This window comes from Lampris incognitus, chromosome 1, assembly GCF_029633865.1.
Source record: "Lampris incognitus isolate fLamInc1 chromosome 1, fLamInc1.hap2, whole genome shotgun sequence".
NCBI classification, from domain to species: Eukaryota; Metazoa; Chordata; class Actinopteri; order Lampriformes; family Lampridae; genus Lampris; species Lampris incognitus.
Genome location: NC_079211.1, coordinates 93,474,882 through 93,492,685, shown reverse-complemented (window position 1 = coordinate 93,492,685; position 17,804 = coordinate 93,474,882). Strand labels below are relative to the sequence as shown.

Here is a 17,804-nt window from a genome sequence, read left to right as displayed (position 1 = left end):
AAATAAATCGAAAAAGAACAAAGAGAATGCGACAAAAAACCCTGACAAAAAAGTTTTATTTTGTTAACAGTCATCGGCTTGACAAACACAAACATTGTGCAAATATTAGTAGCAGAAAGCAACACTAAGCAGGATCCATTGTAGAAATTTTTTTGCAAAAAACCCCCCAAAAATCATGTATTTGAATGATTTATGAAATATAAATTGATATTAGAGCTTGTTTCCATTGTTTGATATCATAGGCCTTGTCTCCAGCTGGGAATTGCTCTGAAATAAAACAACAAAAGAAATCAGCTTCTAACCTTTTCGACTTCAATGCTCGTTACTCTTGGATTACTACTCAACAATACATAAAGTAGGAAGACAAATCTAACAATTTCTTTAGAATAAGATTTGATTATCACAATCACAATATACTGCCATAACCCATCATCATGTCAAGTTAAGTGAAATTATATTTGTGGCAGTAAATACCTGATAATATGCTTTTTATGATCAGTTTAAGTTGCTGCAATTGCATTTATTTTTCTTGTAAAACAAGGGCTTAAAATTACAACCAAACCATAAAATAAACATGATTCAACACTTGGTCAGCTACCTTGCTCCTACATGCAAATAACTTCACTTAAGTCAGACCTGTGAAACATGTGCAGAGCAGCGCCCCCTCCAGAGGGCCCAATATGTTTCATTCGCTCTTTCCAGCCTTTGGTGGCTTGGGTCAGTCTGGAGGGGTCTCGGCTGATGTTGCTCTCCGCCTAAATAGGGGACAAATATTATTACATTTGTTATATTATATAGTAATTATAAGATAGCTTATTTTGTTTTATATTAATAACAACGGGCAATATCAAGCTACCATATGAAGACAAAAGGTCAGTTGATGCTATAGTCAGCCAGAACCTGAGATGCATGTATGTCCAATGGAGATTTTTTTTTTTTATACTCAGAAGTTGAAAATTCCCAGTAGAGCGTTCTGCAGAATGCATATTTACATGGATAATAAAAGCTTAAATAAAAACATATGCCGTAAGTGGGGACATAAAACACTCCCTATCATTTATTCAGCAGCTGGAGTAGCAGCTATTCTTCCTGGAGTCTGTACAAAACACAACATTACATACATAACAGGACAAAATCAGAAAAGACAACACTACAACAACTGACAAAAAAGAACACAAGGCCACCACTTCTAAAAAAAGAAGAAGAAAAGAACAGCTTATAAATATAGTTTACCTTGTTCGAGGTCTTACAGTGCTTATTTCAAGATATTGCTCGTAAAATGTTCTTATCCCACTGCTCAATAATTTTGCTTGTTTCAAGAAAGTATACTCGAATCTTATATCATTTCATGATATAACACCTATTTTAATGAATTTTCACTCAACAGGGAATCTAAAAACAAACAAGTTGAGATAGATAATCTCTGTTTTTTATACTAAATATCTTGAAACAAGTCATATTATCATGCAACAACTGTACTTTCTTGAAACAAGCAATAATATCTGCCAGTGGAGCTTACTAGCAATATCTTGAAATAAGCACATGAGACTTAAAACAAGATAAAATACCTTGATAAGCTTGTCTGTTTTGCAGTGCAGCTTAATTCAACGAAACGAACAAAACAAAGAAAAAAATTAATGATTTTTCATTACAATCTTTATTCCTATTGTACATTGTACAAAGAGATCATGTGATACAATTTATGAAATTATAATGGATTATTCATATTCTTATAAATGAAACCCATATGGGGCCACCCATATTAAAAATAAGCTAACTTTAGAGTGTGTGTGTCTTGTCTTTCTTTCAGACAAGTGAAATAAAAAAGAGTAGAAGATAAACTAGAAATACTGCCTCATGGCTGTATGCCTCCACCAGCCAGTCAAGTTGCAGTTTACATCCATGTCTGTCCAGACTCATAATATTTGTAGTGAAGACTTTGAAGGAATTTAATAAAAAGGCATTAAGTGTATTTTTTGGTGACATGTATGATTCCAGTGAATAATTTCCAGTGAGAAACATCCTGTCTTCACTTAGAGACCATTTTTACAGAGGAGTACAGAGGACTGATAAGAGAGCTTTGCCACATGGCACAACGATAATTAACTGAAGCTCAATATCAGCAAAACCAATGAGCAGCACAGAAGATCTATACAATCACCACAGTTTAAAAGCAGGCATCCAAGAACAGTGTCATCAATTCAGTATCTGAGCAAATGCGAAATATGGTCACAATCTCCCCTTCTGTTCCTGAGTTATGGCATTGAATAATGGCCAGAAAAGTGTTTTTGCAGAATATTATGATATCACAGTGAAGCTGACCTTTGACCTTTTGAATATAAAATGTTATCACTTCATTTGTGTACAACTTTTCACAATTAGCGTATGAATTATCGAGTTATGGCCAAAAATGGGTTTTGTGGGTTCACAGTGACCCTGACCTTTGACCACCAAATTCTAATCAGTTGAATCCAAGTGGATGTTTGTGCCAAATTTGTAGAAATTCCCTCAAGGTATTCCTGAGATATTGTATTCACGAGAATGGGATGTGCATATGGACAACCCGAAAACATAATTCCGTCGGACATGGCTGTTGCCAGCACGGAGGCATAAACATATGGACAAACAATGGCTAGATATCCATCTTTTAAAACAGATTCACCCATAAAAGGACCATTCTACCAGGAGGGTGAAACTTGAATCCCATAATTTTTTTCAGTGGTTTTCCTAAAGTGTCTGAATCATGTGGATTATGTTCACGCCTTGGTTATCCCCTATTCAATTCTTACCTTCTTCTTGATCTTGGCAGCAATTCTCTTCTGTCTCTCTGTCTCCTGTTGCTCCTCGAGCTGTTTCTCCAGGAGCTTTACCTCCACCTTGTGGAGATCCTATAAAACAGCAGAAACACTTAAAGAGTGTTGTCCAGTCATTTGTTATATAGTGATGGGTTGCTTGATGTTGATGTTGCTTGAAGTAGCCCATATCCCTGTCATTCCCAGAAGCTTTACCCTTTCATGAAACTGTCTGATGACCACAGCTGCCTCTCTACTTTTCTTCTCCATCTCTCTCAGTTCCTCCTCTCTCTTCTTCCTCTCCTGTTCCACCTCCTCCTCTCTTCTCAGTCGAAGCTGCTCCTCAATAGTAAGCTTCACTTCAAGCTGACGACGACGCTCCTCCTGACAGATTTAAAACACTTTGTTCACTAAATATTATGCTACGCTGTTAACTAAGGCACTATCCATGTGCCAATAAACAACATATGGCCAAACATGTAACCACAGGTGCTAATGTACATTTCCTGATGATGGGGCTTCTGTTGAAGCATGATAACTTTATATGAATACACACAATATCAAACAGATACACACAACTTGGTACAAGCATCACAACAAACATTCAGCTGCACATGTACATAAAGGAGCAACCCCGCACCTGCATGTATGTACACACACACACACACACACACACACACACACACACACACCTTTGCCAGTCTCCTTTGCAGCATCTCCTTAGCCAGCCTCTCTTCATCTTCTTGCTCCTCTTTCCTCTTCTTCTTTTCCCTCCACTTCTCCAGATGCCGTGCTGCCTCTTTCCTCTCCTCCTCATCCCTGAAATGAAAGAGTTGAATAGAGGTAAAACTATAGAGATAATGATGGTCTACTTTTCAAACAGCTACCTTTTACTCTCCCTTTACCAGTGAGATGTTTAAATGGGACTTTGGTAGATCGACCGAGGACTTTTGCTTATTTGTCCAACCTTGAAGTAAGCATCGCTATCCATCCTCCTTCTAAGCGCCGCAATCTGTTGGTGGTTTTTGTAGCCCGGCTCACTATTCCTGCTGTTCTGTTCTATCCTTGACTCACCTGTGTCTCCGGGCCTGTGTCTTGGCCTCCCTTTCCTTATTTTCTGCTTCTTCCACCTCCTCCTGGCTCTCTATTCGGGTCTGGCGTTCTTGATGCCTGCTGGCTTTCCACCGCAGAATGGCCTGGTAATAAAAAAAGAGGTGAATATGGGAACCAAACAACAGACTAGGAATTGTGGTTCTTATAGTTCCTAATTTTATTATACTTTTAAAGAGAGATGTTTTTGACTGAAGTTATTGCACTTCACTTTCACCTTGCTATCCACTTGCCTCTGGTTTGCAGTGTTTGTAATCCTAAAGGAAACCAATGTGCAGGAGCCACAAACTCATGGAAAAGAAGACACGATTACCAAAATGTTACTTAGAAAGAGAAATATGAAAACACCGAGATGGGAAATTATCCATGCATAGGGGTTTTCGTATGTCCTATGTCCAAGAAGGTGTATTATGTTCAATTGAAGGAGTGTGCTCATGGTTTTAGTGCATCCAACGATTTTTTGTCAATTGTCAACACAATCTTTAAAACAAAATCCTCAATAAAAGCAGAACTTAGGAGGCAGAAATCAAATGATGGTTTTACCACAACCGGTCTGAGGGGGCACTATCGTTACAGCTCACTGTAAAAAGCTGCACACAGACACATCAGAACTGAACTATGACATAGGCCGTATAACACGGCCTACGTTATTGGTTTATAACCCCCTTGAAAGATGGCTATGATTGGTTGAGCGTGAATACTGCCTTCCTTTCTGACACCGATGGCTAACGTAGCCATCGGCTAACGTTAGCTATCTCCTCTGTCGCTTCTGTATGACAGTAGAACAAGCAATCATCCTCCGTCTCTTCTGTATGACGACAGTACTCAACCAATCATAGCACAGACAGAAGAATATTATTGAGATCTTTGAAGGGGTTATAAACCTATAACACGGCCTATGTTAAACCTGTCCCAACTCTATGGATTGCCAAATCACTGAATGCAGCTCTTTTTTCTAAACACACATTAATACATTTTTGCAGTGCAGAGAGAAGAGAGAGGAGAGAGGGGAGAGGGACAGAGTGATGAGTATGAAGCTGGAAATTGAAGGTTTATTGCTGAATGTTAGCGCATATGCCCCGCAAGATGGGTGTGAGATGGATGAAAAAGAAGAATTCTGGAGTGAGTTGGACGACATGGCGGAGAGGGTACCCAAGGAGGAGAGAGTGGTGATTGGAGCCGACATAAATGGACATGTTGGTGAAGGGAACAGAGGTGATGAGGAGGTGATGGGAAGGTATGGAGTCAAGAAGAGAAATGTGGAAGGACAGATGGTGGTCGATTTTGCGAAAAGGATGGAAATGGCTGTGGTGAATACATATTTCAAGAAGAGGGAGGAACACAGGGTGACGTACAAGAGTGGAGGAAAGTGCACACAGGTGGACTATATCTTATGTAGAAGGCGCCATCTAAAAGGGATTGGAGACTGCAAGGTGGTGACAGGGGAGAACGTAGCTAGGCAGCATCGGATGGTGGTCTGTAGGATGACTTTGGAGACCAAGAAGAGGAAGTGAGTGAAGACACAGCCGAAGATCAAATGGTGGAAGTTGAAGAAGGAAGACTGTTGTGTGGAGTTCAGGCAGGAGTTAACACAGGCACTGGGTGGTAGTGAAGAGTTGCCAGATGGCTGGACAACCACTGCAGAAATAGTAAGGGAGACAGCTTGGAAGGTACTTGGTGTGTCATCAGGACAGAGGAAGGAAGACAAGGAGACTTGGTGGTGGAATGAGGAAGTACAGCAAATTATACAGAGGAAAAGGTTGGCAAAGAAGAAGTGGGATAGTAAGAGAGATGAAGAAAGTAGACAGGAGTACAAGGAGATGCAGCGTAAAGCAAAGTGAAGGGTGGCAAAGGCAAAGGAAAAGGCGTATGGTGAGTTGTATGACAGATTAGACACTAAGTAAGGAGAAAAGGACTTGTACCGATTGGCTAGACAGAGGGACCAAGCTGCAAAGGATGTGCAGCAAGTTAGGGCGATCAAGGATAGAGATGGAAATGTGCTGACAAGCGAGGAGAGTGTGCTAAGAAGGTGGAGGGAATACTTTGAGGGGCTGATGAATGAAGAAAATGAGAGAGAGAGAAGGTTGGATGATGTAGGGATAGTGAATCAGGAAGTTCAGTGGATTAGCAAGGAGGAAGTGAGGGCAGCTATGAAGAGGATGAAGAGTGGAAAGGCAGTTGGTCCTGATGACATACCTGTGGAGGCATGGAGATGTTTAGGAGAGATGGCAGTGGAGTTTTTAACTAGATTGTTTAACACAATCCTGGAAAGTGAGAGGATGCCTGAGGAGTGGAGAAGAAACATACTGGTACCGATTTTCAAGAACAAGGGCGATGTGCAGAACTGTAACAACTACAGAGGTATAAAGTTGATCAGCCACAGCATGAAGATTTGGGAAAGAGTAATAGAAGCTAGGTTAAGAGGAGAGGTGACGATCAGCGAGCAGCAGTATGGTTTCATGCCACGAAAGAGCACCACAGATGCGATGTTTACTTTGAGAATGTTGATTGAGAAGTATAGAGAAGGCCAGAAAGAGTTACATTGTGTCTTTGTAGATTTAGAGAAAGCTTATGACAGAGTGCCGAGAGAGGAGGTGTGGTATTGTATGAGGAAGTCAGGAGTTGCAGAGAAGTATGTAGGAGTGGTGCAGGATACGTATGAGGGAAGTGTGACAATGGTGAGGTGTGCGGTTGGAATGACAGATGGGTTCAAGGTGGAGGTGGGATTACATCAAGGATCGGCTCTTAGCCCTTTCTTGTTTGCAATGGTGATGGACAGGTTGACGGACAAGATCAGGCAGGAGTCTCCATGGACGATGATGTTCGCGGATGACATTGTGATCTGTAGCGAGAGTAGGGTGCAGGTTGAGGAGAGCCTGGAGAGGTGGAGGTGTGCACTGGAGAGAAGAGGAATTAAAGTCAGTAGGAGCAAGACGGAATACCTATGCCGGAAAGGGAGAGAGGACAGTTGAATGGTCAGGATGAAAGGAGTGGAGGTGACAAAGGCATTTGAGTTTAAATACTTGGGGTCAACTGTCCAAAGTAACGGGGAGTGCAGTAGAGAGGTGAAAAAGAGAGTGCAGGCAGGTTGGAGTGGGTGGAGAAGTGTGTCAGGAGTGATTTGCGACAGAAGGGTATCAGCAAGAGTTAAAGGGAAAGTTTACAAGATGGTTGTGAGACCAGCTATGTTATATGGTTTGGAGACAGTGGCACTGACGAAAAGACAGGAGGCGGAGCTGGAGGTGGCAGAGTTGAAGATGCTAAGATTTTCACTGGGAGTAACAAAAAAGGACAGGATTAGGAACGATTATATTAGAGGGACCGCTCAGGTTGGACGGTTTGGAGACAAAGCAAGAGAGGCAAGATTGAGATGGCTTGGACATGTGTGGAGGAGAGATGCTGGGTATATTGGGAGAAGGATGCTGAATAGGGAGCTGCCAGGGAAGAGGAGAAGAGGAAGGCCAAAGAGGAGGTTTATGGATGTGGTGAGGGAAGACATGCAGGTGGCTGGTGTGACAGAGGAAGACGCAGAAGACAGGAAGAAATGGAAACGGATGATCCGCTGTGGCGACCCCTAACGGGAGCAGCCGAAAGTAGTAGTAGTAGTAATAGTAGAGAGAGAGGGGAGAGGAATGATGGCTCTTCCTTTATCTCTGGCTACAGGAAACAGTGCTTGTATGCTCTTACAGCAAATATCAGGCCTCTGTGTTTCCCCAATAAGGATTGAACAGGTTTTGTTCTCTTCTGTTTACCTCTCTCTTCTTGTCCTGTAAGCAGATCAGCTCCTGATACCATTGTTCATGCTGCACCATCTCCTCCAGGCTTTTATCTGGCAGATACAGCTTGGCTTCTCTCCTGTAGGCTGGTTGACCACTGTGCTTGATCCATGCCTTCATATCAAATAGAAAAGAACAAATAGGAAAAAAACGACCTAACTAAAGAGGGTAGGTTAAATCTATAAATAATATTATATCCATACAGGCTAAGTCTGACAACACTGTCTATAAAAATCCTAATTAGTCATTAGGCATTTGATTATGTCTAGCCTTTGCTATGGTGGCCCTGAAGTGTACATCCCAACAAATAGGAAAACAAAATAACAACTCAAAACACAACAGCATATAGGAAACCACACACACACACAAAAAAGGGGAATCATAACGGCAAATCCCAAAACACACCAGCAAAAAGAAAAACACAACAACTCACAAAACGCAATGGCAAATAGGAATACGCAACTCACAAAACACAAAGGCAAATAGGAAAAAAAATGGCAAATAACAAATCACGACAAATTACAAATCACATTAACAAAAGAGAAAACACAATGACAAATCAGAAAATAACAAATCAGAAATCACAATGGCAAAAGAGAAACCACAAATCAGAAAACATGACAAAATGGAAATCACAACAACATAACAGAAAACACAACCACAAATCAGAAGACACTACATTAACTCCTACCAGAAAAGGTGGGTGCCTATCAACAAGGATTGTTGCTGATTGGACGCACTGTCCATCTCTTTAAGAGGAAGTAGCTTTCATGTGGCCACACTAAGGAGAACACCAAAGGAACCGGAGAGGGAAATTAAAAATATTAAGATGTAGTAGAAGAACCCCACTACAATGTAGCGGTTTGGTTATCCACCCGTCTAAATCTCCCTCCTCTTCATCCTGCCAGCTAACCGCCTTCCCCCTGCCCCTAACCCCCCCCCCCACTCCAACTCCCTCCCCCCAAATGCTCAGAATCATCTGAAATGCTGAAAAAAGTGGTTTACCCCCCCCACTCCAACTCCCTCCCCCCAAATGCTCAGAATCATCTGAAATGCCGAGAAAAGTGGCTTTTAGCCATTTTTAGTAAATGCATATTTTGCATAATTATTATAATTTTCTGCTATTTTTCTGGTCCTCTCTGGAACAATACCTACCACCTCCAAAAAAATTAGGATCATAAGTGCATTTTTGCAAAAATGCATATTTTGCATAATGCCAAAACATAGTTCGAAGTCCCAGAAATTTTTTTTTATATAGGTGAAAAAATCAAAGATGCTCAGAATCACCTGAAATGCCGAGAACCGTGGTTTTTAGCCATTTTTAGAAAAATGCATATTCTGCATATCTATGCATAATTATGCATAATTTTAATTTTCTGGGATTTTTCCCTTACTCTCTGGAACAATACCTACCACCTCCAAAAAGAATTAGGATCATAAGTGCTTTAGTTTTCGATCCCGCTATCTACACTAACTAACACACGCACACACACACTAACACCACACACACGTTACGAAAATATGGGAGTTGATTGCCCTCATGACAAAACGAAGAGTACGTCTCACTTAAGCTAGCTGGGGATAGTTATTTCTTCTATGCAACCCTGCTTCTTTAAAACGTGTCTTCAGAGTGTGCATACTCATGTTGCTGTGAAAAGTTATAAGCATATCAAGTATCACCTCACATGTATGCCCTGCATCAAAATAATCTGATGACCATTAACGTTAATCATCAGTAATGCTCATGTTTACACGTGAGAGCAGCAGGTAAACACAGTTTAAGTGTTACACCAAAATCTGTGACCTGTCAAATTATGTGACCCTGCCCTTAAAATGCACTATTTCAGCTTTACCCCCAGATGCTAACCACAATTTTAACCACATCAAACCCACATCAAAATCTAACCGTCTTGAACAGAATGCCTAATGCTAACCAGTTTATACCAAAATTTAACTGCATCGATCTGACTGCCATATCCTATCTGAAATAGCAGGGTCACATAATCTGATGGATCACAGGTTTCATGTAAGACTGGAATCACTATATTTCAAGCACAATATACATCCAATCAGCGACGATCCTTGTCAATAGGCCCCTACCTTTTCCGGTAGGAGTTATACTGCATTCCATTTACCTAGGATGTCGGAGCTGGAAATGACGTCACACCCGAGTTGACCCCATTCCAGTACAAGTCGGAAAACCAAGATGTATGCCTCCAAATACCAGTTCTTGCCAGGTTAGCCATTGTTAGCAGTACCAATTGATAATAACGCATTATGGGGTATTTTGCGCATACAAACACCGTAGCAACATGTCCACAGATAGAAGTTGGACAGTACTGTATGACCAATTTAATGATACACAAATAAAACAGAAGTGCTAATAAACAGTATATTACTACAGCTTTAACTTTTTGTTCATGTGCGGAGCAACCATCTTGGATTTTCAGGTCCAGATTGGTGAGGTTCTTCCAACTTTCTCAGTTGGAAAACTAACTTCGGGGGGCGTTTCAAAAATTCCTACTTCCCATTTCAAATGGAACGCACCATTACTGTCATTGTGGTTTTCCATTTTGTCGTTGTGATTTCCGATTTGTTGTTGTATTTTCTGATTTGTTGCTGTGTTTTCTCTTTTGTTAATTTGATTTGCAATTTGTCGTGTTTTGTTATTAACCACTGTGTTTTCCAATTTGCTGTTGTAATTTTTGGGTTGTGTTTTTTTCTCATTTGCCATTGTTTTGTGATTTGCTGTTGTGATTCCCTATTTGTCATTGTGAGTTCCTATATGTCGTAATGTTTTTTGATTTGCTGTTGTGTTTTCCTATTTGTCGTTGTGATTTGCACCTCAGGGCCACCGTACTCTGCTTTTGATTTTATTGTATTAAAAAAAAAACCAAACAGTTAGTACAAGGTTAGATTCAGGCTCGAGCTCCATTTTTTTTCATTACCTGTTCATCCGGAGCTTTTAAGTTATCCTATGTGACCACAAGGTATTATATTATCACTTTATTACTAATTAAGATAATACTTATTATAGTTACCTTGTCACCTGGGTAAGTAAAAAAAAAAAAGGTAGAGAAGACTGACTACAGGGCTAGATGTCATTTGTGCTGGTGCTGATATGAATGGAATAGGATATGTAAAGGCAGTTGTGCTCTGTTTCCCCAAAAATGTACTGTTGAGGGGATTTTTAGCAGATCACTAAGCCTCCTAAGTTCTGCAACAGAACCCCAGTAAGGCTCCTCTTTGAGTATTCTGAGAATTCAGCTCACTGTTACTGACAACATTGTGTAAAACAGCTCCCTTGTCACGTCCCTGCCTCGTCAGCCCCGCCCTTGTCAGGTCACTCCCACTGCCTTACCTAGCTCATCTGGTTCATCAATCTCATCTGGAGCTCTCCAGAGCTCACACCTGACCTGCATCTCCAATCAGGCCGATCAACCCATCTCGGCCAGGCTAAGAAGCCGCTCTGCTCTCCAGACAATGCCAGATCGTTGAACCACTTCAAGTGCGTAGATGACTCTAGCTCAGAATTGAACCTTTTTTGACCAAGCCTAACCCCTATTTCCCTCTGCCTCTGGTTAGACCTCCCTACCATTGCCTGGACCATGCCTGTACAAGAACCATGACCCTGCCAAGCCCACGTACAAATACCACAACCCTGCCAAGACCACCGCCTGTACGAGAACCACGAGCCTACCGAGCCCGCCACCTCCGAGTGCTGTTGTCCCGCAGCCGTCCCGCTGCCTTCGAGGTCGGTTTGCCCAGCGGCCGCCTGTCTTCAAAACAATAAACGTGCCTCTTTGGCTCCCCCCCCCCCATCCTGTCTCTCATTCTGCTTTTGGGTTCTACAGCTGGTAGCCCTGACACCCCTTTTGACATGCCATTTCTATTTAAATTGAAAATGATAATGGTGTTACCTTCAGGAAGACTTGGTGGTCATATTGGTCCCAGCCCCCATAAGGACCACCTGTCTTTTGCTGGAAAGACTCCAGGGCCAGAACTTCAGGAGGGAGATTCCTGCCTGTGGGTTTGGTCACCTACCAGGGAGACTTAACATCATTTTATGTACTGGATGGGTCAGAAGATCCATGTAACAATAAGTGCTATTTGGATGTAAGATAATTACATTAGCAGTTAATAAGCAGTGGTTAGTCCTTTTGATACTGAACACAAGCCTTTGAAACTGTTGCTCTTTCATGGCTTTTATGTCTAATCTGGTGTACATTGTGACAATTGCCAGTTTTACCCCTAATCTAGGCCACAAGTGTCAAGTCAGTGTCATGCTCGCAAGATGACAGCATTTATGTGACACGTGAAGGGACTGTCTATACCAGTTCCGTATTGTCCACGCATTTCAAAATGCCGTCGAGCAGCAAAGAAGCAGCCAAACTTTCTGTACAGTGAGCACTTTTCCTCTGATATGTGTGAGTTCTGACCTGTTTTTCAATCAACACTGATGCATATGATTGACACTTAAACCAGAGCAGAGTGTGCTGCTCTCTGGCTCTGCCCATTCCAAAAATAAAAGAGAGAGAGTGAGAGAGAGAGAGAGAGAAAGGAAAATGCGTGCACCGATCTGCTATCAGAAACACTAAAATCAAAGAACAAGGTCAGATAATAACAAGAAAATAAAAATGGAAGTTAAAATTAAAAAAATAAAGTTAATTAAAATGGTAAAATAAAGATAAAACCCTAAAATATATTGAAACCCCATGAAGTTTGAAATAAGGAATAGCCTAGGTTGCCAAATGTAGGTAGATATATGAATTTGCTGTCTTTTTATTGTGTGTTAACCTCATGTTTATGTACATATTGTCAAAAAAAATAGACTTGAAATGTAAATAAACGCTTCGGGTCATGGTTATACCCATGAGACGCAGCTGAGACGTGAGCCTGCATGGAGCCGGTGCAGACAATTGCATAGATTAAAATTATAGTGCATCTGTTGTGTGTGACGTGCGACACTTGTGGTCTAGACTCTAGACAAGGGGGTTAGCCTTACACAGCCCATTCCAAAAGACTATACAGTTATGAAGATGGAGTTTTAGCTGTATTTCTATGAAACTGACAGTAAAAAGATACTTACAGGGCAGTTAAAATCCCAAACAAAAGGAAACAGATTGAAAAGGGGAGAAAATAGGAGAAGGTACATTAAGGAATAAAGAAAAGGGACGCAGTTACGAAAGAAAATTAGGGCTAAACCATTCACTTCAGTTGAATTGGAAAGGGGAAGTCTGGTGTCCGAGTTGACAAGAAGAAACAGGCCATGCATACAGTACATAAAACATAGTATAAACATACAAAATTTAGTGCTGATCTGTCAGCAATTACTTGTTGACCTTATTATCTCTTAAATACTATTTCTAATGATTTAAGGTACATACTTGTATCAATAAGTATTTGATGGGTACAGAAGCCCACTTCTTTAAAGCTGAGGATACAATCCCCTTTTACATTTCGTATCATCACCATAAGCATCCCTGTGGCCAGCCATGGTAATTGCTATTGATAATATAATCATAATACAGAGATCAAATTTCAGCTCTAAGGCTCTTCATGCAGATCTGTGCTCTGGGCACACTATCTCTTTCTCAAAATATCAATGCTACAGGAAGGTGAAAAGAGGGGACACAAAGAAAGACTAGGGGAGACAGACCTTTACTGAAGTAGTTGTGGGCATTTTCAGGTCTGATCTAACAGCCAGGGTCCAGATCTCAATCTTCTTTTCATTGGCAACAATCTGCTGACAGCATATCTTCTCCTCTTTCAAAAGCTCCTCAAAGCTGGAAGGGGCAAATAAGTATAAAGGAGAACGATCCAATGTTGTTGTTTTTTTCTTCTTTTGTAATCAAGAGCATCTTTATCAACATGAAAGATCAATAGTTGCAGTTAGGTTTTAGGAAACCGCCTACCTAGACTGTGCCCAAATATTGTGCGAGTGTCACAGAGGATCACAGAAAACGAAAAAAAATGTTTTGCTTACTAACAACTGAAGTATACTTTTTTTTTAAAAATATTTATTTAAAAAAATGTTTAGTACTTCTTCATACCTTAAATTTAATTGCTGATTTTATTCAATTGGTTTTACGATCCTTTTATTGGTTTATAAAGCTCTTAATGGGCTTGCTCCGACCTATTTATCAGATTTGCTTTTAGCTTATGAACCTTCAAGAACCCTCAAGTCTTTTAATTATTCCTAAACTCAGAATAAAAACCCATGGTGAGGCATCCTTATATTACTATGGTCCAAGTTTCTGGAACACCCTTCCTGAGGACCTGTGGGCAGCAAAGAATGTTGATATTTTTAAAAGCAAACTCAGGACCTACCTTTTAGTTTGTCTCTTAATTGAATTTTATCTAGTTTTATTTTTTTTAATCTGTTCTACTTGGTCTATCCTTTTAAATTCTAGATTGTTTTCTTTTTAACACCCTAACTTTTGTTTCTGGTTTTACTCACTTCTATATCTCTCCTCTCTTTTAGTATTATATTATTTTATCTTTTTAAAATTTCATTATTATATTATCATACTATTATTTTATCTTCATCGGTCTTAATAATGCCTTTACCGTTTCCTCATTACAAATTGATGAGCTTTATGATAATGTCTTTAGTTCCTGTTTTTATTGAGTGCTGTTTATAATGAGTGCTTTACCTATTATTATCACGTTTTTGTGGGGGGGGGGATTTTATAGTTTTGTTGTGTGAAGCACTTTGTGTTACATTTTTTTGTGAAAAAAGTGCTAAACAAATAATGTCTGACTGATTGATTGATATGGCCTGAATATGGAACAAGACAGAAATAAATGCATATTTGTTCAGTAGCTAAAATTGTCTATTTTCATTGATTTTTTATTTCACATAATTTAGTCACATCACTCAACATGTTTTTATTTACCTAAAACACTGGTCTTCTTTGAAGGTATTAATTGAGATGTCCACCTCTGACATTATTTTCTTGAGCTTCTCAATCACTGAAAATTCAAGTGAAAACACAAAACACATTTCCAACAATTTGGCCAAAAATAATTTGTATTTAAATTAGCCCTCCAATAACTTCCTACCAATAGCCCAGAAGGAAACACTGACAGAAGTTTAATGACACATACGTAAGTGCTTGTTGGCCATCAAGATGGTTATGAATTCTGTGAAGGACATCTTTTCAGATACACAATTTTCACTTCCGTGTGTTGTTGCTTTGAATCTGGTAAGTCCTACTTACACTTAGGGCTTGGCTTTATATCAGTTAGTTGTCTCTGGAACATCCTTACTCCATTATGGATCTTCTCCAGCTGCTTCTCTATGGTAATCTCTGCAAGAACAAAGACCTTTTCTTAGATTCTTTAGAATTTCTGCTCTAAAAAAATTTTGTTTTAAGGCGTGGCATGAGTTATAAAGACTGCAATATTCAGATAACCTTTCAGATTGTTAAACATGGAATGTAAAAGGTATAAAATTATGAAATGAATCATGTTCAGCCAATGGAATAAAATTTTGTGTTGTTTGAATATCGCTGTAGTATGCATATTTGGTTAGCTAATCCATTTAAATCTGTAAAATTTAAGGTTAACTGGGCTACACAGCAGTTTTTTTGTTTTTTGTTTTTTTATAAGACAAAGCGGCAGCTCAGAGCTCTGTAAGTGTTTGAGTCAAGTCAAGTCAATTTTATTTGTACAGCCCAATGTCACAAATTACAATTTTGCCTCAAGGGGCTTTACAGCACACAACATCCTGTCCTTAGACCCTCACATCAGATAAAGAACAACTCCTTAAGTCTTGAAATAAATCTGCAAAACATAACAATTGCCTGGACAATGAATTCATTGCCTGTGTCAAAGCTCACTTTGTGGTGTATCAGTGGCCTTCAACATTTTGTTAATGAACTGCTAATAACAAATAAAGAAGACTAAAGACAGTATAGAAAGTAATCAAATAACTTCAACAACAATACTTCCTCTATCAGCGAACATGGTCCACACTGCCTAAAAAAGCCATCTGCCTAATAGTAGTTTCAATAAAATTGTTTCCAATAAAGGGTGTCAGTACCACAAAATATAAATGCTTCAGCAGATGCCTTTCTACACACCCAGGAAACACATTGGTCTACCAAATTAAAATTATGACCCACTATCAGCGTTTCTCTCTTCCCGCAGCAACTTCTCATATTCTTCCAGTTCTCCAAACCCATCTGTCCAGCAGCGATTCTTTCTTGACTGAACACTCAGTGTTATCTCTTTCTCCACCTTTTCAATTCTGAGAGAAAGTGAAGATTCAAGATTCAAAGGTTTATTTCACATATTTCACATGAAAATACAATGAGCAGTAAAATGATTTTTTTTTTTGCTAATTCCGAACTGTGTAACAAGAAGGAGTATAGCAAAAATCAGGTAGGAACAAAATGTAAATGTTAAAAATTTAAAAAGTTACAAATCTGGGGAGGAAAACAGAGGGTATACTCTGATAAATGTGTATATACAAATATAGAAATAAAATATAAATGTGCAAATGTCTGTATGAAGGAAAGCGCCAGAGACAAAGTGACATTAGTAACAGTAATGTATACAGAGTACACACACAGTGTAAGTTATAACTTAATTATCAATGTGAAGAAAAAATATCCTTAAGGAAATTAGACACTATGGAGTAATCACAGAGGTGAGTTGTTCAATTCATCAAAACAATTTGGTGCTGAACAAGTGAAACTAATGAACACCGAGGCAGAGAAAATGATTCGAAGGTTAACTTACAGTTGTTTCATTCTGTCAGCTTCCTTGATAAACTCAGTCGCTGTCTGTTGTGCCAGCTTCTCCTCCACATGGTGGCCACTGAAGAGAGGAGCTGTGCTGAATTCACCTTCACCCTGCTCAAATTAATTTCACAACAACAACAAAACATTGACAATGGTGTAAATCATGAGAGAAATTAAAAGAAGTTAGTCGACTCCAATTCTTCCGTCGTCCAACTTGGGTGGCCATACTGGTGTTTATTTGTGTTTCAGTCAATCCACTACAAACGGCCAATATTTTACATAACTACTCATCATTTGTCATTTTACATGTATGCTGTAGTGTTTTATGTATTTTTTGTGCGTTTATCCTGCCTTCCATGCAGGCGGCCATTGGTTTCCTTTCATTTCCGCAGGGATATGGAAGTGTAACCTATTTTTCTGTACTTGCCTGTCAGTGATTTTTAAGTGCCTGTTATAAGCTGTTGCCACAGTATATGCCTAAGAGCTCAAGGCGTATACTGTGGCAGCATTAGGCGTATACTGTGGCAGCAGCTTATAACAGGAACTTAAAATTACTAACAGGCAAGTCCAGAAAAATAGGTTACAGAAGTTATGCCGAAATCCGTCACAGTGAACATGTAGCGATACTTTCTCTTTTGTGTGTTTGCTTAACACTGCAGCTGCGACGATACGATACTTTTTGACAGAAAATAAAGATGACAAAACGTTCGCTGTGCTGCATAACCCATATCAAGCAAGTCAAGTCTTTGAAAGTTAATTTAGATACCGTGCTGGAATGAATAGAAATCGACGGCTGCCTGGCCGGAAGGTGAGCAAAAGGCATCCAAAATAATGCACTATGCAGGGTGTGCGAAGGAAAAGGGTCGAGAGTAATGTGAAGCATCGTTAACGCTAATTACACCATTTGTAGTGCCGCAATTACTGAAAACGCCGATAGTGTCCTTTAACGTCTCCTACATACAACAACACGTCTCAAGGCAACGGAATTTAAACTGTTCTTACTTTACAGCAACGCTATATTACTTTACAGCAACGCGATGTTCTTGTACAATATTCGTTACAAAGACGCGTGCCACGGCCAGACGCCGGTGCCCCTCAGCAGCAAGCTGTTGTTGGCAACAGGGAGAGCAGGCGTTTGGTAACGCCGGCCGGTTAGTTATTAAGTCACCCTATGCGCTCCCTCACATGGAGTATTTACAGTCGTTTTGAATGAATTCCTCGTGATTATGTCTGTTATCATCCGTCTTTAAAGCAAAATTTAGATTAGTAATTACCCAGCGGCTTTTCTCGGCGAGTCGTGCGGTAGCGAAGGTGGACATGTTTCATTAGATCTCGGAGGGGAAAAAAAAGAAAAGTGTACACCGGCCCAAGTACCA

The 17,804-nt window shown here is 39.9% G+C and overlaps 1 protein-coding gene across 1 annotated transcript; it reads right to left on the bottom strand.

The window, feature by feature from the left end:
• Positions 1-236: 236 nt before the first annotated feature.
• Positions 237-17,747, bottom strand: LOC130111223 (coiled-coil domain-containing protein 112-like). Its single transcript, XM_056278324.1, has 14 exons — positions 17,703-17,747; positions 16,427-16,539; positions 15,808-15,932; positions 14,902-14,991; positions 14,578-14,653; positions 13,338-13,464; positions 11,599-11,718; positions 7,655-7,792; positions 3,867-3,988; positions 3,485-3,611; positions 3,009-3,176; positions 2,790-2,888; positions 637-755; positions 237-267 (listed from the first exon to the last, which is right to left on the bottom strand). Exons 1-14 carry the CDS (start codon positions 17,745-17,747, stop codon positions 237-239), a joined length of 1,500 nt encoding a protein of 499 aa, XP_056134299.1.
• Between the last annotated feature and the right edge of the window lie 57 nt (positions 17,748-17,804).

Coding starts and splice junctions, on each gene's coding strand:
- LOC130111223 (XM_056278324.1), bottom strand. CDS start 17,747: ATGTCCACCTTCGCTACCGCACGACTCGCCGAGAAAAGCCGCTGG. Junction 7,793..11,598: donor ACCACCAAGTCTTCCTGAAG/GTAACACCATTA, acceptor TTTGATATGAAG/GCATGGATCAAGCACAGTGG. Junction 3,612..3,866: donor ACACAGGCCCGGAGACACAG/GTGAGTCAAGGA, acceptor CTTTCATTTCAG/GGATGAGGAGGAGAGGAAAG.